Source organism: Exophiala dermatitidis (assembly GCF_000230625.1).
Source record: "Exophiala dermatitidis NIH/UT8656 unplaced genomic scaffold supercont1.5, whole genome shotgun sequence".
Lineage (NCBI taxonomy): Eukaryota > Fungi > Ascomycota > Eurotiomycetes > Chaetothyriales > Herpotrichiellaceae > Exophiala > Exophiala dermatitidis.
The window spans coordinates 2,078,897-2,102,866 of record NW_008751650.1 but is presented as its reverse complement, the minus strand read 5'-3'; the positions used below and the strand labels follow the sequence as shown (position 1 = coordinate 2,102,866).

Below are 23,970 nucleotides of genomic sequence, written 5' to 3'. Positions count from 1 at the left end.
AATGTACCTATCTACGGTCCTGTCGAGGCATTGAAGTAGTTCTAGCTGCAGACTATTCCCGAGCTATTCATAACCTTGGATGTCTTCACGCACGGGAGTCCTGATGTCCTATATCGCGCTCTTGCATTAGAAATGGACGACTCCATTCCACTATTAGACACGCTCAAAAGGAAAACCATACAATCGCAAGCAGATGCGCTGCGAGGGATCCTAAAGGACTTCGAAAGGAACTTCGCAGCGGCCAACAATGGCCGCAAGCCTGGCAAAGAGGACATCAAGGCCGACGCGACCATTGCCGCAAAATACAAGGAGTACAACAAGATACGGGATGTTTTGGCAGGGAAGCTGAGTCTCGAGGCCTTGAATGCTCCTCCCGCCCCTCCTGCTCATCACTCTCGACGGAGGCATACTCGGACCGACAGCGCGATCAGCCTGACGCCTCGACGACCGCGAAACGGAAACGGCACCAAGGACACTCCGTCGAAGGCGCGTCTGCATCCCAACGAGATCGATCCATATGATGCACCGCCTGCATCAGCGTCGCCCAAAGTCATCCTCAGCGCCATTGGCCCTACACCGCGACGGGACGGGACTGTCCTGGGGATATTCGACCTGCTACCTAGTTCTGGGTCGACGGTCAAGACCACGATTTCGCAAGAGACTCCGGCCAACAGGAAAAGGAAGATTGACGCTCTTGTTGAGGCACAAGATGAAAACAGAAACTTGAACCCCAACCTTACAATTGCGCAGACACCAAGTCACAGACGGAGGAGCAGTCGTACCATGGACGGTGGTGTCGCAGAACCCCTTCCGACGACCACGACCACTCCACGGTCATGCCTCAACACGGGAAGACGATTACAACACTCCAAGACACCGGTAAGCGAAGGCAAGAAGTTCATGCTGAACCATTTCTTCGCGACGCCCAGTGCCGTCCGCTTCGCGACCATGATCCACGACGATACTGAAGAACCGGATCATGATGTCGCAGGAACACCGGCCAAGACTCCTCTACGAGACACCGTTCTCGGTCTCTCGCCATCGTCAAAGCACGACACCACCCCGCCTTACTTGAAACGATCTTTCTCCTTCAAGGAGAGGCTGCTGTCCGCCTCAACCTCGGCAGGCTCTACGACCATTTCGTCGTCTTCACTAAAGCATGCTGGTGTAACTAGTCCGACTGCAAGCAGAGCTGGTCCCCGAACGCTACGTCAGGCAAAGTTCGGCCCCAAACCCTTGAGCCAGATGATTGCGGAACTTCAATGTCAAGACGAGAGTCAGACCCAGAAGCAGAACCAGGGAGCAGAACAAGTGTATCATGATGACCAGGAGGACGATGACGACCTTGAAGCTCTGCGAGAACTCGAATCGAATGAAGTCAATGTCCTCATTGGTGATAGCCAAGTGGGAGCGAACGGAAATCAGGCCGATCACAGCCTCAACCTAGAGCCTGTCAGAACGTACAAGAAGAAGGGACAGAAGAGAACAACAAGACGGGTCATAATGAGGCCTGTCAGGATGAAACCTGCTGCAGCTCCCAAGTTTGTAGCTGCCGACGATGAGGAGGACGACGATGACGAGAATGAAGACCCATTAGCAGTGAGCAGTGAGCATGGTGATCACCGAAACCGCAGTCACGTCTCCCGAGTCGCTGAAACACAGATCGTTTCGACCGGTGTCTCTCAATCAGAGCCGGTTAGTGCAGAAGATCCCGACTTTGATTACTTGATTAGTCAAGCAGAGCAAGGAGGCGACTACATCGATACCGAAGACGAGTATTTACCTGAAGAACAAGAGGGAGGAGAAGATCTCGACCAGGCGAGTGCAACTCCTGGACGAAAGGGAAGCTCTAGCACAATTTCAAAAGCGAAGTCCACAGTCAAAGGCAAGAAAGCTTCTTCGAACAACAGCAACAAGAAAGGGTCTGCAAATGCAGACGGCCAAGTTGGGACGGCCAGGACGATCGACCCCAACGCTTACTCGCACATGAATTTCCGAAGCTTGAAGATCAAGAATAAGAATTCAAAGGCCAAAGGGCGTGGACGATTCGGAAGGGGACGAAGATAGCGGGAAGAAACCCATGCTTTGTTGGATACCTACAGTATGTACCAGGTAGGTAGTGTCTATGCAATGCACTATCGATGCCTGGAAGAAGTGCCCAGGATGATGAATATGTGTTATGTGATGTGATTTGATGCATGATTGCTCAAAAAAGTACTTGAGTGGACGGCAGGCAAGCGTCGCGAACGTTTCCACAATGTAGAGCCTTAGCCGTATGTGGCACAGAGTGGGCATGACACCAAGAGACAGATGCAAGCCAAAAAGAAAAGAAGTTCCGAGTCAGGGATTCTATAGTTGTGAGGCGAGCCTTAGTAGTCTACAACTAACCATCTTGTCCGAGGCGGACCAATTCGTGCAAAAAGTCCTCCCCGTTGACCAACTCGGTGCTACCGTAAACAACTCTTCTGCTGCGCGGCGCGGCGCCAACGCCGCCACCGCCTGCTCCCTGGCCACTGGTCCTCTTGACCCATTCCTGAAGATTGCCGTACTCGTCCATGCTGCCGCCGCCTACCGTGAAGACGATGCCCTCAGTATATCCTTGTCGACGTTGCCCGAAGGACGGGTTGACGCCACCACCAGCAGCCGATTGGGCGCCTCCTCTGGACGAAGCACTAGGCGTTGGACCTCCCGTGGTGCCACGGGCATGGGCACTGCGGGGGTCGAAGTAGAGATAGTTCTCCGTCTTTGCAATGGCCGAGGAGGAGGCTGCCGGAGGATCCATGATGGATTCGACAATCTTGGTGACGGTCAGGTCTCGATTGGCCGGAAGGAAGTTCTTGACCCCGGACACCAGGGCTTCGAGATTCACGTTGCCGAACGTCGACGAGGAGATTTTGTCGGTGAAGTTTTTGGAAAGAGATGACAAGCCGCCGAAGAGAGGGGCCTGTGTGCTCTGTTGCGAAGTCGACACGGTCGAGGCCATCATCGTGCCTCGTGTCTCCAGGCGGACATTCGAAATGTGCTTGATGGCGACAACTGCGTCGCCGACGCCAGTAGCCCGGAGTGCTGATTCAAACTCGGCTAGCTCGGCTTTCGACGGCTCCTTATCCACGCTCAAATACCAAATGATGAAGATCCGTAACTTATCCAGTGGGTTGTTTCCCTTGTCGTCAGACTTGATCAGACTGAGCATTTGATCGGCCGTCTGTTTGGTAATGTTCTCCTCAAGCTGGAAGAAATTGTCCAGCTGACGGTCCTTGATCCCTTTCAAAAGCGCCGTAGCAATATTCATGTGCATGTCCAGCGTCGCTTTTCGCTCCCGTAATTCGGGCAAGAGTGTGATGGCGGCCTTCAGGTGTGCCGCGGACGAGGAGCTATCATTGAGATCCTCGAGGCTATTAACCCCAGTCTTCCTCGTCACCTCTTCCGCATCCGCCTTGTACTTTGTAAGCTCTTTATCAATGTCCTCCGCGACTTGCGGGAATGGTGCACTGGCGTTGCGAGCCCAGAAGAAGTCGCTCGCGTTAAGGTCGTATGCCCGTGGTTTGGCGTTTGGGTTTTCCTCGTCCGCAACATCCACAGTGATGCGGTTCAAATGCATTTTCAAAACATCATGGACAAGCGATTGGTATGTCCATGAATGCGAAAGCATCGGCACCAAGTCGATATTCCGGTCCAGAATGATCAACACCGGCCGTGAAGGAGCCGAGTATATATTGGCAGAGGAGCCTTTCGAAGAAAACAGATTCTCTTTCGAATTGAGAACGTGATCTCTCAGTTTGCGATCAAGTTTTGTGGCAATCATCTTCGCTAACTCGGTCTGCGGACACCGTATTATGGGCACCGATCCCATGGTGACACTCACACTGAACAGCCCGCTAACGATCCTGTCAATGGCAGCATCCTGCACTTCAGCCTCCGCTTTGGCACTGTTGAACGTCCAATAGGTCTCTTTGCCCATTCCCAGGCTGAAGAGATCTGGCTCGGCGACAATGAAGTTTAGGTATTGGTCATACACCTGGGCAATGCTGTCGGCTGTATTGGTTGCTGCAATCTGCGCGGCGAAGTCTTCGAGGAGGGGGCGAGGTATGGAGGAGATGAAGTTAACATAGGCCGGTGTGTACAGCCCGCGGGCGAGGTCGGAGCAAATAAGGCGGATATTTTCGGCGGTGGGTTCGACAAGGTAGAGTACAGGTACGTCGGGAATTGGGTATCGAGTCGTGTTTATGTTTCTGTAGCAGCACAGTCAGATAGTGCTCCTGCGGAAGGCCACAGACGACGATTCAAAAGATGAGGAACTGACAAGTGTATCGTGACTCCCTTGCTCCTTAGATCGTTGACTCTCAGCACGCTGCTTATGATATCTCGCCCCAAGTTGTCGAAGACCAAAACCTTCCATATCGGATCTCCGTTCTCGTTGACAAGACCACTTTTCTGCACGCCATCCGCCGACTCAGCATCCGGAGATTCTTCTTGATTGAGGTTGAGCAGTCGCTCGATCGCGGCTGTTTGAAGTCAGACTTGTATGGCCTCCAACTACCCCAATGAATGGCGTATATAGTGCTGCTCACCTATCTGACGGTCCCGCAGGGTATGGCCACGGCCGGCCATGGTGAATGTGAATAGGATTCCGACTGTGATCTGCTACAAAACGCGAGGGAGTGCAATTGGCACCAACTCCTCATCTTGAACTCACAGCGCCATATGGCAAGGACATGCTGACTGGCGGATTGGATGCGAAGGGTGTCTGGCGCAGGACGTTGGTCACAACTTGAACTGGAAGAACATGGGCAGGACAGGTCGCAAGCATACACGGTGGTGGTGTTAGTGCCCAGTGGGCAGGTAAATCTGTCATTTCCGCACGCGCTATAACCACACCATTCCGAATGCGGCTAGACCGTTCTGGTTTGAGAACTTCAAAGTCAACGTCGCTTTGGCCCTGTTTCTTTCTCATCATCACAAACAATCCTCCCTGACTTTGCACTCTCCTTCCGACTCTCTTCACTCTGTAATCGCTCTTCTCGGCACTATCTGGACGTGGTCTGTAATAAGTGACAAATTTGAATGATCTTTCATTTTGCTTCACGCATGGGCTGGAATCGGGGTGTACGGTTGCCGTGACTGAGGCGCGTTTGCTCGTCATCTGATATTCTGGCTCGTCCAAGAAAAGGCATCGGTGGCCCATAAACAAGTTCTCTGTGACGGTGCATGAATGGGTTTTAGTGCCTGTGTCAGGCTGGTCAATACTAGTGGAGTGTCTTCGTTGGGCGGTGGTTTGCGATACTACTCAGTCCACATCTGCAAGGCTCGGGACTCGAAGATTGTGGTTTAACAGCCTTGTTCCGTGCCAGGTGGCCTACAAAGGAGTCGACATCGGCAGTGTCCGGACAGCTTGCACTGAACAACACCTTAACCTAACCTACTTCTCAGCCGGCATAAATTTCCAAGTCTATTCCGCTCGCAATTGCAGGGCGGCTGCCTTGCGGCTGTTGGTACGGCAGCGCGCGTTGCGGCCTGTGAGTGGCAATTCTGGGCGTAAGCCAAAAAGTCTTCCGCCAACTTCACTCGGATCGGCTGCACCACAGATTGCACGTGACCTCTCCTGCAGGCCATAGGTATCGAAGTACGGTCACGTGGAATTCGTCGCTCACGTGACATCAGATCTACCTCATCCTCCCCTGATCTCGCTCTCAATTGCGCTGTCATGGATTCCTCCACCAACGGGCCCATGAATGGTTCTCAACCTGCAAACAACCCATCCTACACCTTTCTCGAGAGTGTACACAATTTTGCGGCGTCTGACGCACTCCAAGATGGCGGTGAAGACTACAGTCAGTACTTCGACCCTGCCCTTTTCGACAACACCACCATCGGACCCGGCTTCTCTCAGCAACAACAGACTATGTCGCAGAATTTCAACCCCAATGTGGCCAGGCAGTCAAACAGTCCTGCATTACCTCAGTACAATCCATCGCAACAGAACTACTCGATGGGCCAATACCAGCAAGGTCTCTATGATTCTCGACAAATGCCCCAGCACAACTACGATCCTGGGTTCTATGCACGGCCTTCAGCATCGCCTGTGGGATTTGATAGCAGCTACGGCTATCACGCACAGATGCCGTTCAACGGTCAGAACTATGATACCCAGCAAGCACACATGCCAGCGCGCCAGACACCAACTCCTACCGCAAACTATCAACCAAGACAGCAACAGCCATCGCCGTACGTTAACATCGGACCGCGTCCATCACAGCTGTCGCAGGTACGAGTATGGACCGAACTTCCCAGCTCTGGCATATTTACTGACGCCTATGGCAGAGCCCTGGAATGATGCAGTATCCAAGTTACCAGGAGCAGCAAAGTCAGCATACATCAAATCCGTTCGTGGACCCTTCGCTGTTGACAGCCAGCCAACTAAACAATCCTAACCGTAAGTATCTTACTATATCTACTTAGTATACTCGAGCCTTGCTGACCCGTCACAGAACCCGGCTCGAGTTTCCAACCCCACCAGCAGTTTATTGCTCCCTCGTACTTCAAGCCTGGCTCCACCATTGATCCACAGTCACTTCAGGGCCAGCAGCCTTTTCAACCTGTTCAACAGCCTCAACAGCAGTCCTTACAAATACCGCAGTCAGGTACGTCATCTTCTGTCTTTGGCTGCCATAGACTGACCGTATTAGCACCTGTAATCCAACCAAAGCCGGAGAAGTCCTCAACATCAAAGCCTGCTGCCGCCAGGAAGGCCAACAGTGCGACCAAGAAGAATGGTTCCGCTGGTCCTAAGGCTGCAGGTCAGCCGTCCGGAGTGGACTCGGACCCGGATTCGGATGACGATTTGGTCATCGAAGACCAGGAGCCTCCCGAGACAACCCCGGCACTGCTCTGCGTCTCCAAACCAACTGATGAACGTGGCAGAGCTTTGTATGATGCGGTCCAAGCAGTCTGGTACCCTCGTAACAAACCAGTTCCGGCCGAGAAAATCCGAAGTGCGATCGCCGCTTTTGGCGAAACTGTGAGAGGTCTCAGAGACGCCTGGAAGGCCAAGAATGATAGTTTGAGAAAGGCTGAAATCCCCAACTCACCGACAGCTTCACAGGCAGGGCAGTTGAAGGAAGATGTAGCCCGTTATCGACAGGTTATGGAGAGCGTTATGGCTCGATCGTTACTCTATGGACACCCGGCAATTGTCAAAAGGTATGTTCTCGCAAGAATCTCCCCCTCTCTATGTCACTTCGTATGGGCCCCGTACTCGATATGCCTGTATCCCGGTATACTGGAAGATCTTGTCGTGGCAGATGCCTTTGCCAAGAGCCACCAGAGCTTCTGTACGCAAGGCGCAATAAGTACACCTAGCCGGCGCAAATCAAGAACGCGCAATATCCGTATTCATAGCCATACTTTTATAGATAGTGTACAACCCGCCGTACTATGTGACGTCCAGCCGATTTTGCTGGTGGCCAGGAAAATTATACAGCACCATGAATCCTCCATCTAAGACCTCTACTGATCTGCTCTCAGACTAGGTGACAATCCCATCACGATGGCCGCCCTATATTCTTTCATGCTCGACAGATTCAATGCGGGTGACTATGACAGTACTGTTGTCGCCGCGATACTCAAGGTGTGTTCAGCCGTATTATGATTGGTTGGATTCTGCTAACACTGGTCAGTTTGTGGTTGAGTTCAAAAGCCTGGATACCGAGATGCTGGAGATGACAAAACTTTCCAAAATCCTGCAGCGTTTGACCAAGAAGGCCACTAGCGACATCAAGACCATGTCGCAAAGCATCCTGGACAATGCTGTTACTGCTTCTGCCGAAAAGGCTGCAAAGGGCGCGGATGGAAAATCTGAAAAGCCTGCATCTCCCGCGGCAACAGGCAACGCCACTGATGCAGCGCGTAAAGAAGCTGTGGCAGGGGTGAAGCGAGCCAGAGAAGCAGATTCGGCGTCCTCCGCGGTGCCGAAGAAAGTGGTCAAAGTAATTCCCCAATCTTCAAAGCCTTTAGCTCTGCAAAATGCCGAGCGAAGGAAAGCCTTGGACGCTGCGCAGGCCTCTAAAGGCAGCGACAAGTCTGCTACTGGCACGACCGCTACAGCGGCAGCAAAAGCCAAAATTGCTGTGACGGCACCTCCCAAATCGGCCGTCTTCTCATCGCTCATGTCGGCCTCCAAGAAGCCAGGGACCTCGATCGCCGCCCGAGCAGCAGCCGCGGCCGCCGCAAAAGACAAACCTTCAGCAGACGGGAGCCCTGCCGCTAATAGTGCTGCTTCAGCAAAAAAGGAACAGCCAAGGAAAGAGTCTCCACCACGGAATGGCGGGCCCATAGCGGCTGCCAAGACAACTTCTTCGTTTCTGGGCTTGTTGGCTGATATGGAAAAGAAGCCTGACAAGGAGGTCAAGAAGGAAGCGGAGAGGCCGAATGAAACCGAGGAAGAAAGGGCCCAGCGCCTACGCAAGGAAGCCCGCCGAAAGCTCCGTGTCTCGTGGAAAGCGGATGCAGAGCTAGTAGACATTCGGCTCTTTACCCACGATCCGGAGGAAGAGATTGGACAAGCTGACAGCCTGAAACGTGATGCTGGTGACACCGGAAAAGAAGGAGAGGCACTCAAAATGCATAAAGATATGGAAGACTTGGGAGAGGACGAGGACGAGGATGCGTTCGAAGAGTTTGAACCGTACACCACGCCTTCCGAGGTTGACTTCAGTGTCCTTAAGGACGAAGCCGATCTGCTTACCATGAATGGCATTAAACATGGCGGGGCCATGAAAGCGGAGAGTCCCAGCAGTGAAGCACAGGATAAACATGAACAGGACACAGTCATGACCATCTATGCGTCTAAAGCCGACCGACCGCCTACACCAAAAGAACCGGATGACACGGCGGAGGATTTCGAACCAGCCGAGCCCGAGACTCCCTTTGGAGAGCCTTCGGAGAAAACGCGCCAACGGGAGACCGAGTATCGTGCCCGACTAGCTCGGAATCAGCCCAATACGAATCCCATGCCTTCCACAAGACTTGATCTAGCAGCGCAGATTCAAGCCATGACGATGGCGCAGACCTCCCAACCACAGTCTACACTGATCCCAGCCGAGCTGCAGCGCACGCTCAGTATGCTTGGCCGGTCCAGTCAAGCGACACCACCTCCTCAGCCCACCACCACCCCAGCTTTGGACATCCAAGCCCTTCTTCAGACTGTGCAGCAGGTCAGCCAAAACCTGCAAGGTCCAATGCAACAACCTACTTACCAGAATCCTGTCCAACCTCCTATTCAGACCACCAACTTGAGTGATCTCTTGGCTTCATTGCAGCAGAGCGCGGCGCCTCAGCCTACTACTGCTGCTCTGGGCTTGGCAGGCAGCACTTATTCAGGCTCTGCGGACGATGCTTCGCGCAAACATGGACGCACAGACTCGAATGACTACGACAATGACGATGGTAGGAAGGGAGGCAACAAAAAGAAGAAGGGTGCCTTCACTGGTGGTGACCAGTCCCGGCCTTACAATTACAAGACTCAACCATGCGCATTCTGGGAGCAGGGCAAATGTATCAAAGGGGACATGTGCACCTACCGGCATGGCGACGAGGACGCTTGAACTGCCACACCTCATCTTCTCAATTGCGGAGCTTTTCACCACTCTGTATTGTATGTACATTACATGATACCCTGGCGAATGGGTCTTGAATGGTGGGGAATGGGAAGGATTCACGCTGATATCCAATGTGTTCTTCTTGCCTGGTGGCTTTCATCGCATTGCATTGCTTGGCAGTTTGGGCTGGAAAGAAAAAGCTAGCAGGCGATCATTAGGTGGCGTTGTTTGCATCGTTGCTTGCAGACGTTGGGGAGCCGGATCTGTTCCATTTGACATGGTCTGGCATCAAAAGGAAGCTGGCCGAATGCCTCTTTTCACACTCCTAAATAAAAATTGCTCGGCCTGCAATGGAGGCTGGGGTTTCCTGATAAGGGCTCCCAATAACGTCGAATGATTTTATTTTGCACTGAACCGTTCAACGCTCTCAAGAATTACGGGCTCCTAACAATTAGGTGCTGCCTACTTCAGAACACCCGTGTTTTTGATAGTAATACTGATGAATTAACACATAACGTCCTAGCCCCGGTGGCACTACTAGTGAACCGCCCAGCTATTATACTACGTTGCACGTACAATAAGGGGTGCGCAGCCTTGCCCCCTTAGCATTGTGGGCGAATCGACTTTCACGTGATCGACCATGAAGATCCCCCTTTTTTTGTCCCCGTCCTGACCCCCTTTTCTTCCACAAACAGCTAATAAAACTAAATAAATAATCAATTTCTCTTTTCCTGCTCGTCAGCCGAAGCGGAACAACGTGTTTGTATGATATGCCAGCCGTATCTGGCCATGACCCTCCTCGAAGGGTGACGGGTCGGGCCAACACAGCAGCAGGGGCGGTTTCGCTTCCGACGCATTTGATCGTGGTGTGCTGTCACGCGATATACTTGGGCGGTAGGGAGAATCAGAGCAGACCTGCCAGTGTCGAAAGCAATCAGCAGGTATTAAACGACAAGGACGAGGAATCTGAGCGCAACAACAATTCCAAGAGTCATCAACATGACAGCGACAATGAGGCCAATTGGCTGATTGAGCCGTTTCAAAAGGGTGAGACGGGGACGTATATCCGGCACATTGAGGCCGGGGTGCGGAAGCTGGCGGAGGACGATACCGCGGTGTTGGTGTTCAGTGGAGGAGCGACGAAAAGGAGCAGAACGGTGAAGTCGGAGGGTCAGGGATATTTGGTGAGTACGAACGAGTCTGCTTGAGTTTCGTCCAGGGAAAGGCCTGCATTTCTTCGCTGTGTTGGTGGAATTACTCTATGTTCAATGTGTTGTTTGGTCTGCGGTTGTGGTGGACTAGAGGTACAGCTTGATGGCCTGGCTGTTGAGCCTAGTACCATGTCTTCTTCCATCTGAGATTCCCCTATCGAAGGGCCAGAGACTGGATTGTTGTGTGCTTTCCACCTGTGGACTCAAATTGCTGAGTTGGTCTGTCATAACCCTGCCTGATCTGCGATGGGTGGGCGGGATGGTAACGGTGATCTGGTATTGATCTCAACTGCAGCAGTACATCACTTTCTCCTCCCGTCGGTTGCAGGCCACGGTCGAGGTGTCCTGGGGATGGTAACTGCTATCGTTGCTCGTCATTTACTTGCTCTGTTTCTTTCCCCAGCTGCTGTTTCCATGAGGATTGCTGGATCGTCACTTGCTGGTGGTGTATCGCATATTGGCAGGCTTCGGCCGTGTGCAGCGCTTGTGAAATGTTGACCCCTTGTCACGTCTATTGTTAATCTCTGGACTGATTCCAATTCGAACCTGCTTGTGAGCTAATTAGGACGTCGCCATCGAGCGCAATTTATTCGATCTCGAAACGTCGCCGCCTACGCTCCGGCCTCGGATGTTCGTCGACCAATTCGCCACAGATTCGTACCAGAACGTCCTGTTTTCGATAATCCAGTTTCACCTGTTTATAAGAGATAGATACGGGGCAGGTCTGTCGTTGTCGTCGTCCTGCTCGACCACGAACGCCACTGACCTGCCAGAATGTCGATATCCGACCAAATTGACCATTATATCACATCGATTCAAGCGGCCTCGCTTCCTAGATCTCCATCTCCCGGCCATGCGTTGGACCGGACAGACGACCTTCATCGGGATCGATCCGCCATTCGACGCTGAGAAAATGGCCGAAATCGAAGCCGGAGATCGGCTGAGAGGGTACGGTGTCTGGGAGAAAGACCTTTATGGAGCCGGAGAATTGTTATCGGCCAAGAGAAAAACTAGGGGCTGGGATATACAGCGGTTTCGTCGCGAAGTACTTGAGCGCTTGCCCTCCGTGGAAGATAGGATCAAGCTGGAGGAATTGCTTTCTTGGAATGGTGGTGAGGATGGAAGGCTTCGTTGTCCGTATAAAATGCCGTGGGAGTGAAACTGAACTAAACCTGAAAACTATTATCATTGCGGAATACGGGTGTCCAGACATATGGACACTAAGGTTCCTGCGAGACAGATAGAGGGGTGTTGGCGTTCTCGAAAATAGCTATACCCAGCACAACGTCGTCAAGATAGGTGACGGGTGGGTGCTACGTCGTTCATGCTGTGCAAGCAGGAGATGATAAACCCGGGGCACAGAAAGAAAACGCAAGAGAATCAAGTTTGCTGTCGAGGATGGGCCACGCACGGCTGGTGCAAAGCACAGCTACGAGGAATAGAGCTGATATCAATCCGTTCGGATTCAGTCAAAACTAGTAGTAGTATTCTAGCTTACACGCAGGCCAATTCTCCTTCTGGAAGGGTCAAGCAATGGCTTCCCAGCTTCATCTGGCCAATGCTCGTATCGAAAGCATCGAGAGTCGGTCTTTCCAGGTTGCTCTCTGGCCAAAATGGGCCTGCTGCTGCCCTGTTGGCGTCGCTAGATGGATGCGCTAGTCGTCATCATCATCGTCGTCATCGTCGTTCTTCTTAGCAGGCTTGTCCTTCGTAAGTTTCATTGGTACGACTTTGGGGGCGTCGCCGAACTGGATGTCTTCCAAACGCTGTTCGCGCAGGATATCGTGGATGACGCTGCTGTCGACAATCACTGGCGGCCAGCTATATTGTTCCCAGATGGCGAACTCGGATGGTTTCTCTGGCTCCTCTGGCTCTTCGGGCTCTTCTGGAGCTTTTGCTGGAACCGAAGCAGAGGATTGTGTAGCCTTGTCGGGAGTTTTGCCGATTTGCTTTGGAACCTCTGGGCCATCTTCTGCAGCTTTGTTTGAGTCCGCTGGTTCGGTTTCCTTCGCCATCTCTGCCTCCTTCCTTGGTTCTGCGGACTGCTTTGGCAGCTCTCCAATCTTCTTTGCCTCCTTCCCATTCTTCTCTGCAATGGTTGCCTCGTTGGATGACTTTGTTGGGTTCTTTGGAGCCTCGACGACCTTGACTGGCAAGTGGGTAGCGATTTCGGGAGTTTCTGCCTTGACTGGGATACCGACCTTCTCCGCAGTGTCTGCTTCTTGAGCAGATGATGTAGTAGTCTTCGGTATCTCTTTCATATTCTCTGGCGCCTCAACCACCTTCACTGGAGCCTCAACTATCTCCTTGTTTGGCATCCCGACACTCTTCTTCGGCATCAGGACCATCTTCTCCGTAGCTTCAACCATCTTTGGCATCTCGGCCATCTTCGCAGTATCTGCCTCCTCCGTAAACTCTGCCGCTAGGTGTTGGGGTGGATGGGTTTTTCCAGGAGAAGGCGGGGGATTCTTTGGATAACGTGCCATCTCGTTGAGTGAGACTGTACGCTGATTGGAAGTAAGCTCTGGAGCCAAAGAATGCGCTTCCTTCTTGGAGGATGCTATTGGCGTCTTTGCTGCTTGGGTGGATGAGATGTGCCTAGATGACTGTGAAGTGAAATGAAGAAGAATTAGAATGGTTGTGTGAGCATTAAACAACGACGCCGAGCAGAAAAAGAACTCACGTGTTGAGCCTCCACGCACACATCCTCGCAGGAGCAGAAAACCTCGTCCATCATACGGTTGAAATCGGCATGAGTCCTGAGCATCTGCCAGTCGCGTTTGTCTTCTTCTTTTGTAATGCGGTACATCCACGGGCCGTCAGAGAGTGTGAAACCATTCCCGACAATGCGAGTGTAAGATACTTCAGAATTCCTCGCGGCTTTGTTGGACAGATCTGTCAATGTCGAGAGGAAATGTGGAAAGCCAATATCATGGCTGACTGCCCCGTTTTGTTCGATATTGGCGATCAGATCAACGTATCTGATGTGGAGCTGCTCTTCCTCAGGTGCCATCTTGTCAGCGCGATGCACAGTCTAGCTCTGGTGCAGACAGGCCTACGCGAGAAGGGTAGTTGAGGAGGAAAAGGCTCAAGAAGGTTCGCGAGATGCTAGAAGTCCTGAAAGTTATCAAGCCCTGCAGCGAAATTTGTGTGACAAACATGTTAGAATAAAGTGTAAAGCCTTGAGAGAAGACGCTGGTAACGCTGGTAACGTGCTATTATTGCCTGGATTATCTGGATGGGGAGGCTGTGATGAAAAGGGGCATCGCATGAACCTGATAGCTCCCGTGGCGGCCATTGTGAACGTCAACCATCTTTGCACTAGGTTGAAACAGGGTGCCCGCTGCCTCGAGTCACTATCGTCCTTACCAACGTGCAGTCGACACAGGTTCAAGTTCAGACTAGCTGAACCACCTTTGCAAATGGGGATTATTCAGTCCATTTTATTGTCGTACGATATCTGCACGCTTCATTGTCAGTTCAAGCGAACGCGACCCCCAAGCAAATTCAGGGTCCTGAGTCTTCTCCAAAGCCCCACTGCTTTGTATAGGCATTGATGACAGTCGCCATAAGTTCTGTCAATATCTGCTCGGATCATACCAACTCTCACACCGCGCAGCTATAGTCAGCAGCCATAGGTGCTGGTTGGTTAAAGCCAGGTCTGAAGCACAGCATGCCTCCCGCTGAGAGGCAGTGCTTGATAGAGACATGCAGGCAGCCTTTTCCATTTGGAGGGTTGAACATGGCTACCGACAACCTCTCAAGCTGGATTTCCTGGCTTATGCCCATACATACTCCCAAGTATCAGCACCGCGCCTGAACGTCCATGCATTGGTGTAACGCAGCGGGTCGACACACAAGCAAACACCTCCGATGAGCATCAGGTAGCTCAGGGCTGTCGAAGGTTGAAAATTGCTCTTTCTTTTCAGGAGAGGAACCTACATTGTGACTGTGCCATCGCCCAGTTGTACTCGACTTCGGCCATCACAAGCCTCAAAGCGAACACATTGCATGCAGACCTGCTTAAGGGCGAGCGTCAGGCACATTCACAATTGCTCACCTGAAGATACACCGTGGGAGCCATAGGAAGTTGATGAACATATTTTGGGATGTCATCTGTCCATTGCGCCTTGGGCTATCATGCCGCTTTGCCAGCAGAGAGTGAGGCTGGCCAACACGCTTTACCCTGGCTCTTATTGGCTGCAGGGACGTTTCGGATCGTGATGACAAGGAGTACTCGACGATTGGATTATTGGGTTTTTGGGACTAAGTGGTGGGAAACGGGACCAGCAAACGCTGCTACGGGACGCGCAGCTTTGGACTCGCTGAAGGCTGCCATATGCTATGCAGGGACGAGTTGTCGTCGCAAGGGGCTCGCCGGGAGAGGTACGCCATCTCCATGGACAAGCTGGAATCAAGGGGACAGCAATAAAGAGACTGGCAAGTGAAGTGCTGTGGTATGTGTTCAGCGGGTCTGGCAGGCGGTCTTTTCGATGCACGTGATGTCACGTGCCAGAATGACGGATACTCGCGGCTGAGTGAGGCTCGCTGTTTCCTCGGAACGCCACTAGGCTGCTTTGGGAAGTCTCTGTCTTGAGTTGGACTTGAGCTTCGACTCCGAACCTGAGAATTGCCATCAAACAGGACGTCCCAAGAATTGACTCACGTTTCTCTGCCTGTTGACCTTTCTGTGTCCCTCTTTGGCGATCATAGCACCCTTGCGACCTTTTGTCGCCTCCTGTCCTGTTCCCAGTCCTCCGAGCGTCTGCTCTCCCGTCTACGATGCTGAAGACATTGGTCCCCCGAGGAAGCCGGTCGCTTCTCTCCTCAAAAGCTCCGTGTCTTGGGCCTGCGAACCTTCGAACAGCCCCGAGCTTTCAGATAGTCTCACCAAACCAGCAAAGAAGAAGGGGCTACGCCTCAGAAGCTTCAGAATATGACATTGTCTTCATTGGAGGCGGTGTCGCAGGCTACGTCGGCGCGATCAAGGCTGGACAATCCGGCTTGAAGGTAGACAAAGGCCATTTCCCTTCCTGCTGTGAAGAGTGCTGACCGTGGAGCAGACCGCTTGTATTGAGAAGAGAGGCACCTTGGGTGGTACATGTTTGAACGTTGGCTGCATACCTTCGAAATCCCTGTTGAACAACTCGCACCTCTACCACCAAATATTGCACGACACGAAAAAGCGTGGCATCGACGTCAACGATGTTAAATTGAACCTCGCGCAAATGATGAAAGCCAAAGATGAGTCCGTGTCCAGTTTGACAAAGGGTGTGGAGTTTCTGTTTAAGAAAAACAAAGTGGATTACATTAAAGGCACTGGGTCGTTTGTGGACGAACATACGATCAAAGTCAACCTGATTGAAGGTGGAGAGACGGAAGTCAAGGGCAAGAACATCATCATTGCTACCGGTAGCGAGTCGACGCCTTTCCCTGGCCTTGAGATCGATGAGAAGAAGGTTATCACAAGTACTGGCGCCATCGCCCTGCAAGAGGTCCCGAAGAAGATGGTCGTCATTGGTGGTGGAATCATTGGTCTCGAGATGGTAAGCAGGAACCCGATCACAACCTTGTCACAATGAGCAGCTTCTGACAAACAGTTATAGGCATCAGTGTGGTCACGACTCGGCTCTGAGGTCACGGTGGTTGAATTCCTGGGACAGATTGGCGGACCTGGCATGGACGCCGAGATCGCCAAGCAGACGCAGAAGATCCTCTCGAAACAAGGCATCAAGTTTAAAGTCAACACAAAGGTCACTAAGGGCGATGCTAGTGGAGAGGGCGTTAAGCTCGAGGTCGAGGCCGCCAAGGGTGGAAAGAACGAAACCCTTGACGCGGATGTTGTTTTGGTCGCCATTGGCCGTCGGCCTTACACCGAAGGCCTCGGCATCGAGAACATCGGCCTGGAGCTGGACGAGCGCAAGCGCCTGGTGATCGACCAGGAATACCGGACAAAGATTCCTCACATCCGAGTGATCGGCGACGTGACATTCGGGCCCATGCTGGCTCACAAGGCTGAAGAAGAAGGTGTCGCGGCGGTTGAGTTTATCACGAAAGGCTACGGACATGTCAACTATGGCGCCATTCCTTCGGTCATGTACACCCATCCCGAAGTGGCGTGGGTAGGCCAGAACGAGGCCGAGCTGAAGGCTGCGGGCGTCAAGTACAAGGTTGGCACGTTCCCTTTCACGGCCAACTCGCGGGCGAAGACGAACCTGGAGACCGAGGGTCTGGTCAAATTCCTGTCGGACGCTGAAACGGATCGCATTTTAGGCATTCACATCATCGGCCCCAATGCCGGCGAAATGATTGCCGAAGGTACGTTGGCGCTTGAATATGGGGCGTCGAGTGAGGATGTGGCGCGGACGTGCCATGCCCACCCGACACTGGCGGAAGCGTTCAAAGAGGCCGCCATGGCGACGTATAGCCAAGCCATCCATTTCTAAGCTTGAACAGGCTGGGGATCTGGGGCATGGTGAACGGCACGCGCCGTTTTCAGGGATTTTGGCTAAATAGCGTTAATGGACTTTTGGCGGCAGTCATGCTGTGGGCGGAGCTGGGGTTGTGAACAGGGCGAATGCCGTCACTCGGCCAGCCTCCAGCCCAGCGCAAGACCCCAAAAACACCTGTAGATTATGAAAATTTGGTTTTTCATTAATTGGCCGCCACCTGAAAACAGGACTAGCTATCATATCACAGTGACAAAAGATGCAACACGTCGACGGCAACGACGTATAAAAACAACCCAGCTCAGGCAGGTATCATACACATTAAGCCTTGCCCGACTTCAACATCCTGCTTATCATTGAGGTTGATCACACCATCGAAGGCGCTGACATGACGCTTCTCTTTTTTTTTTCCCTTTTGGTATTTTTGGCCGTATCGCGTGGTTGCCCGGCGCAACAGCCCACGTGCAAACGCGGGTGTTGAAAGGCATTGCTCCAACAAAATGACAGGCAGCGGGGACATGCGAGAAAAAAGCAGGTCAAATCAGAACGCCGGGTATCTGTCCCATTATGACGCCAGGTCTGCGGGCTCAACACCGCTTCCTGTTTTATCGTCGTGGTAGTTGGGAAGCTCACAAGTTGAAAGCCAGACGCGGGGGAGTTCAAACTCCGACTCCTGCAAAAGATGGTCAGTCAGAATGCCAGCGAGAAATCGTGGGGAAAGTAGTCTCTCAGCATACGTGATGCAGATGTCCGGAGGAGAAGAAATCCTGGCCCGTAGCGTTCCATTCATTTTGTCCAGCGTTTCTCTGCTCACATTTTACACCTGAGACATAGCGGGCGCACCTCTTCTGCCCGTGGTTCTCAGGTTGACACCACCGCTGCGGGCTTCCATCAGCGAGAAGAATAGACTGGCCATCCAGGCGGCCCAAGCGAACCACAGGAACGCCGTTGCGGCCTGGGCTTCGCGACACCGGCCCTCTCGGTCGTGGGCGCCGTTGGTGATCTTGTTATGAAGGGTGTACGACTGTGATACGTGACAAGTTAGTCATAAAATCAGGACTGGTGGTAGGGGAGTGCCGTAGGACGTACGCTATTGCTGCAAGAATGTGCGCCCAGCTCGGCTGCCGTGGCGACGGCGGCGCAGAACAGGAAAATGACATTGAGCGTGTCCAGGACGACGGGGAGGATCGGGTGGCCCGTGAAGCCGTCATTGAAGGCGATCGCGATCAGGTAGAACAGAGACAGCATGCCGAAAGCCGCACAGAACATGTCGTAGTTGATCACCGACGGGTTGCCGGCGAAGGCCATGGCGATGATGTTGCCCACCAGCGACATCACCAGCAGGATGAAGAGGAACTGTAATAGCGCTTGTTGTTAGACAGCTGTAGGAGCTTGGGAGGCTCTTCTGAGTCAAGGACAACTTACCTGTAGCCCTCGAAGGGCGAGGTTTATTGTGCGCGAGACCATTTTGCTGGCTGATCTGTTGGATTGGAGAGCTGGAGTAATGGATGCGCAATTGCGGAAATACTACTGCAGTAGGTGTTTGAAAGGTGTGGTATGCGCTGTGGTTGTATGCAATGCTTGCGCACGAATATCGACGCGAGTATGCTTGTAGCTTGAATGTTACTAAAAGGTTGAATGCGTTTGTGTGTAGAGAGAGAAAAAGTGTAGAAGGAGAACCTGGATTTCGTCCGAGCTGGCACAGGGCAGGTTTGCGGGTGCAGTGATGGTGGAGTTATACGGAAGCAGAAGGATGTGGAATAATAATGACGACGGTGGTGGTGATGCAGGGCGTACGAGCCACCTGGGCGTTTGCTGTGATGGAGCCGCTGAAGCTTTCTTAGGGGCGCTTGAACCTTGAAACGCAGGGTGTTCAGGGCCCACGGGCGAGCCTAACAACTAATAAATACCAATTCCAGGCGATGGAGCTCGGGGCACTGACGCAGCGCCCACAACAGCAGCTTCAGCTCCCGGAACCCGAACAACGACGTCACCGCATGGGCTGTTTCGTATTGCATCCGGGTCCCCAGGAAGCACTTGATCACAGCGGCTGAAAACTACAGTACATTGAACTGGAAGTTCCGGGCGTCCTTCTAGTAGCTCATGATCACTGTTCATATATTTCTCATAAAATAAATTCGCTAGCTCCAGGAACCGGGCGGAATTAGAGTACAACATTGTACAATGACGGCGTCTCTACCGCAGTGGTCATATGTACCTAATCGTACAAATAATATGGCTGTCATTGTGGCGTACCACGAGATCAGTCGAGTTCTCGGGGTCGGCAATGCTATGGTAGCTCACAGCTCACACGGACAGGAGTACATGCTAGCATTTTGAGTCTGTTGGGTGCTGCTGACAGCAATAACAATCAAGGCGCAGCCCGTTCGTCCTTGTTGTGAGGACGTCATCACTCTCATTCTGCCCAGGCAACCCCCAAGTTGCTGCTTTACGTAAAGGTCACGTGAATCAGTTATCAGACATGCTTTCCGTCGTCCGAGGAACGAGGCTGTCTCACGTCGCTGACAGCATGTTGCTCGCCGCTTCGAGTCCTGTGCAGTGCGTCTGTCAATCAACTCTCAATCCATTCGCTCCAAAGCACAGGTGACAATATTAGGCTTCATCTATAGACCTCCCAGTGAGCCTCGTCACTTTCGTCTTCTGTGGCTACCTTTTAGCATCGGTGTGAGGGGACTTCCAAGTTGTTATAGTTTCTCGAAAGTAGGTGTTTTCTTGTGTAGCCCGCTCAGCATGGCCCGCTGAACATCTGTGCTTTGCAGCATGGCCTGATTCCAGACTGCGGTATAGTTGAGGTTGTCTTCGACCGTCCTTCCCCAGGCCGCGTCTAGGATGTTTTTGGTCCCTTGCACCGCCACGGGACTTTTGCTGGCCAGATATTTGGCAAACTCCAGCCCTTCCCCGATGAGATCAGCCTTGCTGCCGGCGACCACTCTGCTAACAAAATTGTTTTGCTGCGCTTCCTGCGCCGAGAACGGTCGTGCACTAAGACACACCTCCTTCACCCAGCTCGTCACGCCGCCGACGACCTTAGGGAGTCTGCTCAGGGTTCCCACATCTGCTGCCAACCCAATGTCCACCTCTTTGACGCAGAATTTTGTATCAGCTGTGCAAAACCGCACATCGCATGCCGACGACAGATCGATGCCGAGTCCATAAGTATACCCATGCATCAGAGCAATGACAGGCTTCTCGCAACGGGCTACCGTGGAGATGACTTCTTGGAGTTCGAGAATATGTCTCCTGAGGACCGTCGCTTTGCGGGATGGGTCGGCGAATCCTGACGAGGAGATGGCATTATCCGGCTTCGAGGCGTCTGCAACGTCGAGCCCTGCGAAACGACCATCTTTCAGTTCTGCCCATACTGGACTATCCATGAAGACGCTTCACGAGACTAACCGGCTGTGAATGCTCGATCGCCGGCTCCTGAGAGCAGGATGCACCGGACTTCCGAGTCGACAGATAGTCGCTCAAAAATATTCTTGAGTTCCACCCACATAGGCCCAAAGAACGCGTTCAGCTTCTGCGGCCGATTGATCTCGACATGAACAACATGCTGCGCGGGGACCGTTATTTTGAAAAACTGCCATTCCGAAGGACTTCTCTGAGCCATGCTGCAGGTATTGCACTTCCGCCCTGTTGTACAACTGGACCACGGGAATTGATTTATAGGGATCACACACGAATGAAGGCGCAACTGGCCGAAAGTACGAGAACACCCCAAACAAAATCGAATTGCGATTTTCGAAAGCAAGGCAAAATTATCTTCACCGCTACCAGCTGGTTATAACTAACCGTTGTGCTGATGGTCCCTTACCTGAGGGAATCACAAACACCGCGCAGTCAAGTCACGGCCCGGGGCAGTAACGATATGCCTCGGCTGAAGGATAATTCACGTGCCCCTCACGTGATTGCACTTAAGTCGCGCTTGCCGATCAGGCTGTCATCATTATTATTGAAGAGACTCATCGACACCGAGTCTCTTTTCAAAAGCCTGCTTCAGGAACTTACCAAAACATACCTCTTGACCTCAACCTGCCACCGCGTAACTCGAATGAATGCCTCTGTCCATTGGATTGGCGAATAGTCAACTAGTACTGGCAGCTATCACGTCCCCAGTGCTGCCGTTGGCAAGTTATTCTGCTTCGCGTGGTGACCTCGATCATGGCTGTTCGAGAATTGGGCTACATTGACTTTGACACATTTTCTGTCTTCCGGAGCTCGCCGAAGTGTCTGTGGAACGGTGTTTGCCAGCTCGTGATTCCAAATGGGGCCTTCTCAGGCGCCTTCTGGCGAACAATCTCTAAAAGGGGCCGTACCAATGGCACTTCTGCAGGGCCTCGTTGAGCCACCCTGAGGTACAGTTGCAGGTATCATGTCTACTTCCTGCATTCCGCTATGGCACTAGACATCAACATGGACTCGCCTCTGGTACCACCCGAACAAACGGTGGCTGTCTACCTCAATAACGACTGTGGTTTGTCCGGCATTTCTGATACTACTACATCCCTGTTGTCAGGTCCAGGCAACAGTTCTCGACCATGTATCCTGCCGACGGTACGATTCTCTCGCCTTTGCAGAACTCCCGATGGCCTTGTGCTCAAAGGAGCTGTACGGATGTACACGATGATGTGGTCTCGGAGGCATTGTTGACCCTGGCTCGCCTGATGCAACGCTCTCCGAACCCCCGGAAGGCTTTCTTATCCTGTTATTTGCCCTTTAACATCGCCCAAGTATGTGATCTTCCACATGCACTCGGATGAGATCATACAGACACAGGCTTCAAGGAATTCAATGTCCTAGTCTCAGGAGCTGGCAGAACTTTGCTGACCAGGTGCTTGCTTGCAGCTCGTTTACTGCTCCTGATGGGACTGACCGGTCAGCCACGACATACTCCGGGCCTCATGCGCCCCGGCTCAATTGCTTACAGCCGGCAACAATGAGACTTCGTTGGCTTCAAGAGCAGAATTTGGCCTGCTAGGCTGAATTGCTTCGCTGCCATTTAACTACCGGGCATTTGGTATTTTTAGAAATCCATGGGGTTTTCATTAAGTCAGATTGCTCGCATGCACTGGTTCGCCGGTCACACCTGGCAGATTGGTTGCAGAAACCTGTCATCGAGATCTCTTTTCAACAAGGTTACGTCCTTCCACAGTCCAGTCTTTCTCCTTGTTACATCCTGGGCCTTGTCATTGTCTGCCTTAATAGACCACCATTCTATTTGAGGAATAATCTTCCGGGAAATTTGTCTTGCCGATACCTCTCATGTCCCTCGCAGAATTACAAGCAGAGTTTGTACCTAGAACGTGTTTCATTTTCTGTCTATACCAACAACGGATGGATTTTTGTTGGGAGCATACTAAATATACGAGCAGGTGAACTAGCGGTTGGCACCCTAGGGCTTGAGTTGAACACTTATATTGAACCTCGACAAAACAGTTCATTAGTCAACTGCTTGTTCCAGCGTGCCAGCTAAGACTCTCATGACTCATGATCAGTTGGCATCATACAGGGGGTTTCCTGGATGAGGCACGTCATCTGTGTGGAACCCAGATTGCCATTATGAGCCGTCTCTGTTCAAGTCCATCCGGCAACTTCTTGATACTTCCGGTCATGCAACCATTTGCGGTGAGCAACAACCACCTGACACGGTACCACTGTTGTGCTGGCCTACGCTGGGAAAACTGCTCAGATACGATCAGCTACAACGATGAAGCCGGAACCCGACAAGAAATCTAATAGCTGTCTTACACGGAGGTCAGCAATTTCATTTTCGCTTAAATATGCTTTGATTGAGGAACTTGGGTTCGGACGTCTATCAAATGCATGGCGAACGTGGCATATAAATGCAGCTCTCCTATTCCAGCAACCCGGTCTTCTTTCCAACACAGCTGCCTTTCAGATCCCCCGAAGTACAACTACCGCAAACCGTCAAACACGTGATCAATCGTCAACGACGTGGCCGAGAATATTCGTCAGACTTGTTAGGATTCAAGGACCGCTCGCCAACATGTGCTCGCATCCGAAGTCGTTCGAAACCTGTTATGTCTGCGCTGGCCACGCTCCGCGGTAAGCGCCCCTCCAGAGGCTTGACACATATCACCAAGCTCCTTGTGCATGAGCTGATATTTTACCAGCGGCGACAAAAAGTGCCGCCGATGCAATGGATATGGAGCCTTGTTGAAGGCTTGCAAAATATGTTCGGAGGCGGCTCAAAAGCCTAATGCCACAAACAAGAATGTTGCCAAAAAGCAGGAACTTCCAATTCGTGGTCGAAATGGCGGAGACAAAAAGTCGAAGACTTGATCACCCTGTGCAGCAATACGAAGAGGCATGGTACGGAATGATCCTAGGGCGGTTGTTCTTTTTAGAGATTCTTCCACGTCGAGGCTTTTCTGGCGGTTGCTGTGCAATCGGTCCTTGGCAGAATATATGCTTCCTCGAGACCTGGAATAGGCGTTGGTGCATCTGTCAGACAGTTCTGCCGTTGGCAATGCTGCAAGGTACACTTGGACACTGAGGGACCTGCAGCCCAAAAAGTTCCGGGCGCTAAGGCCTTTCAGCGTCAGTCAAGAAATCCTCACTCTATCCCGATATCATTGTCAAGCATGAGATGCACTGGCCTATCCCTTGGGTAGCTATTGTGGACAAGTACGAGTCAAGTTCCTAGGACGATGTCAAGTAACATGAGTGGCG

General features: G+C 52.2%; 8 protein-coding genes across 8 annotated transcripts; 4 read left to right on the top strand and 4 right to left on the bottom strand.

Moving 5' to 3' along the window:
• Nucleotides 1-9: 9 nt before the first annotated feature.
• On the top strand, nucleotides 10-2,501 carry HMPREF1120_06332 (DNA replication regulator SLD2). Its single transcript, XM_009160533.1, has one exon. The coding sequence runs from the start codon at nucleotides 133-135 to the stop codon at nucleotides 2,065-2,067; it is 1,935 nt and encodes a 644-aa protein (XP_009158781.1). The 5' UTR covers nucleotides 10-132; the 3' UTR covers nucleotides 2,068-2,501.
• Nucleotides 2,384-4,611, bottom strand: HMPREF1120_06331 (uncharacterized protein; the record flags this gene model as incomplete). Its single annotated transcript, XM_009160532.1, has 3 exons — nucleotides 2,384-4,232; nucleotides 4,304-4,505; nucleotides 4,572-4,611. The coding sequence occupies 3 exons, from the start codon at nucleotides 4,609-4,611 to the stop codon at nucleotides 2,384-2,386; spliced, it is 2,091 nt and encodes a 696-aa protein (XP_009158780.1).
• A 1,093-nt stretch (nucleotides 4,612-5,704) lies between these two features.
• HMPREF1120_06330 (uncharacterized protein) lies at nucleotides 5,705-10,157 on the top strand (the record flags this gene model as incomplete). The annotated part of the gene is made up of 6 exons (XM_009160531.1): nucleotides 5,705-6,265; nucleotides 6,322-6,433; nucleotides 6,489-6,641; nucleotides 6,687-7,200; nucleotides 7,525-7,627; nucleotides 7,677-10,157. 6 exons carry the CDS (start codon nucleotides 5,705-5,707, stop codon nucleotides 9,600-9,602), a joined length of 3,369 nt encoding a protein of 1,122 aa, XP_009158779.1. The 3' UTR covers nucleotides 9,603-10,157.
• A 148-nt stretch (nucleotides 10,158-10,305) lies between these two features.
• HMPREF1120_06329 (uncharacterized protein) lies at nucleotides 10,306-12,393 on the top strand. The gene is made up of 2 exons (XM_009160530.1): nucleotides 10,306-10,780; nucleotides 11,373-12,393. Exons 1-2 carry the CDS (start codon nucleotides 10,367-10,369, stop codon nucleotides 11,964-11,966), a joined length of 1,008 nt encoding a protein of 335 aa, XP_009158778.1. The 5' UTR covers nucleotides 10,306-10,366; the 3' UTR covers nucleotides 11,967-12,393.
• Nucleotides 12,394-12,462: 69 nt separating this feature from the next.
• Nucleotides 12,463-13,820, bottom strand: HMPREF1120_06328 (uncharacterized protein; the record flags this gene model as incomplete). Its single annotated transcript, XM_009160529.1, has 2 exons — nucleotides 12,463-13,413; nucleotides 13,491-13,820. The coding sequence occupies 2 exons, from the start codon at nucleotides 13,818-13,820 to the stop codon at nucleotides 12,463-12,465; spliced, it is 1,281 nt and encodes a 426-aa protein (XP_009158777.1).
• A 1,410-nt stretch (nucleotides 13,821-15,230) lies between these two features.
• On the top strand, nucleotides 15,231-18,052 carry HMPREF1120_06327 (dihydrolipoyl dehydrogenase). Its single transcript, XM_009160528.1, has 3 exons — nucleotides 15,231-15,817; nucleotides 15,871-16,353; nucleotides 16,414-18,052. The coding sequence occupies exons 1-3, from the start codon at nucleotides 15,590-15,592 to the stop codon at nucleotides 17,251-17,253; spliced, it is 1,551 nt and encodes a 516-aa protein (XP_009158776.1). The 5' UTR covers nucleotides 15,231-15,589; the 3' UTR covers nucleotides 17,254-18,052.
• A 21-nt stretch (nucleotides 18,053-18,073) lies between these two features.
• On the bottom strand, nucleotides 18,074-18,723 carry HMPREF1120_06326 (uncharacterized protein; the record flags this gene model as incomplete). Its single annotated transcript, XM_009160527.1, has 3 exons — nucleotides 18,074-18,280; nucleotides 18,346-18,612; nucleotides 18,682-18,723. 3 exons carry the CDS (start codon nucleotides 18,721-18,723, stop codon nucleotides 18,074-18,076), a joined length of 516 nt encoding a protein of 171 aa, XP_009158775.1.
• Nucleotides 18,724-19,961: 1,238 nt separating this feature from the next.
• HMPREF1120_06325 (uncharacterized protein) lies at nucleotides 19,962-20,887 on the bottom strand (the record flags this gene model as incomplete). The annotated part of the gene is made up of 2 exons (XM_009160526.1): nucleotides 19,962-20,605; nucleotides 20,674-20,887. 2 exons carry the CDS (start codon nucleotides 20,885-20,887, stop codon nucleotides 19,962-19,964), a joined length of 858 nt encoding a protein of 285 aa, XP_009158774.1.
• Between the last annotated feature and the right edge of the window lie 3,083 nt (nucleotides 20,888-23,970).

Bases quoted from the DNA above. Each gene is read 5' to 3' on its own strand.
- HMPREF1120_06332 (XM_009160533.1), top strand. From the start codon at position 133: ATGGACGACTCCATTCCACTATTAGACACGCTCAAAAGGAAAACCATA.
- HMPREF1120_06327 (XM_009160528.1), top strand. From the start codon at position 15,590: ATGCTGAAGACATTGGTCCCCCGAGGAAGCCGGTCGCTTCTCTCCTCA. The intron at 15,818-15,870 runs GTAGACAAAGGC...ACCGTGGAGCAG, and splicing joins CTGGACAATCCGGCTTGAAG to ACCGCTTGTATTGAGAAGAG. The intron at 16,354-16,413 runs GTAAGCAGGAAC...AAACAGTTATAG, and splicing joins GAATCATTGGTCTCGAGATG to GCATCAGTGTGGTCACGACT.
- HMPREF1120_06329 (XM_009160530.1), top strand. From the start codon at position 10,367: ATGCCAGCCGTATCTGGCCATGACCCTCCTCGAAGGGTGACGGGTCGG. The intron at 10,781-11,372 runs GTGAGTACGAAC...TGAGCTAATTAG, and splicing joins CGGAGGGTCAGGGATATTTG to GACGTCGCCATCGAGCGCAA.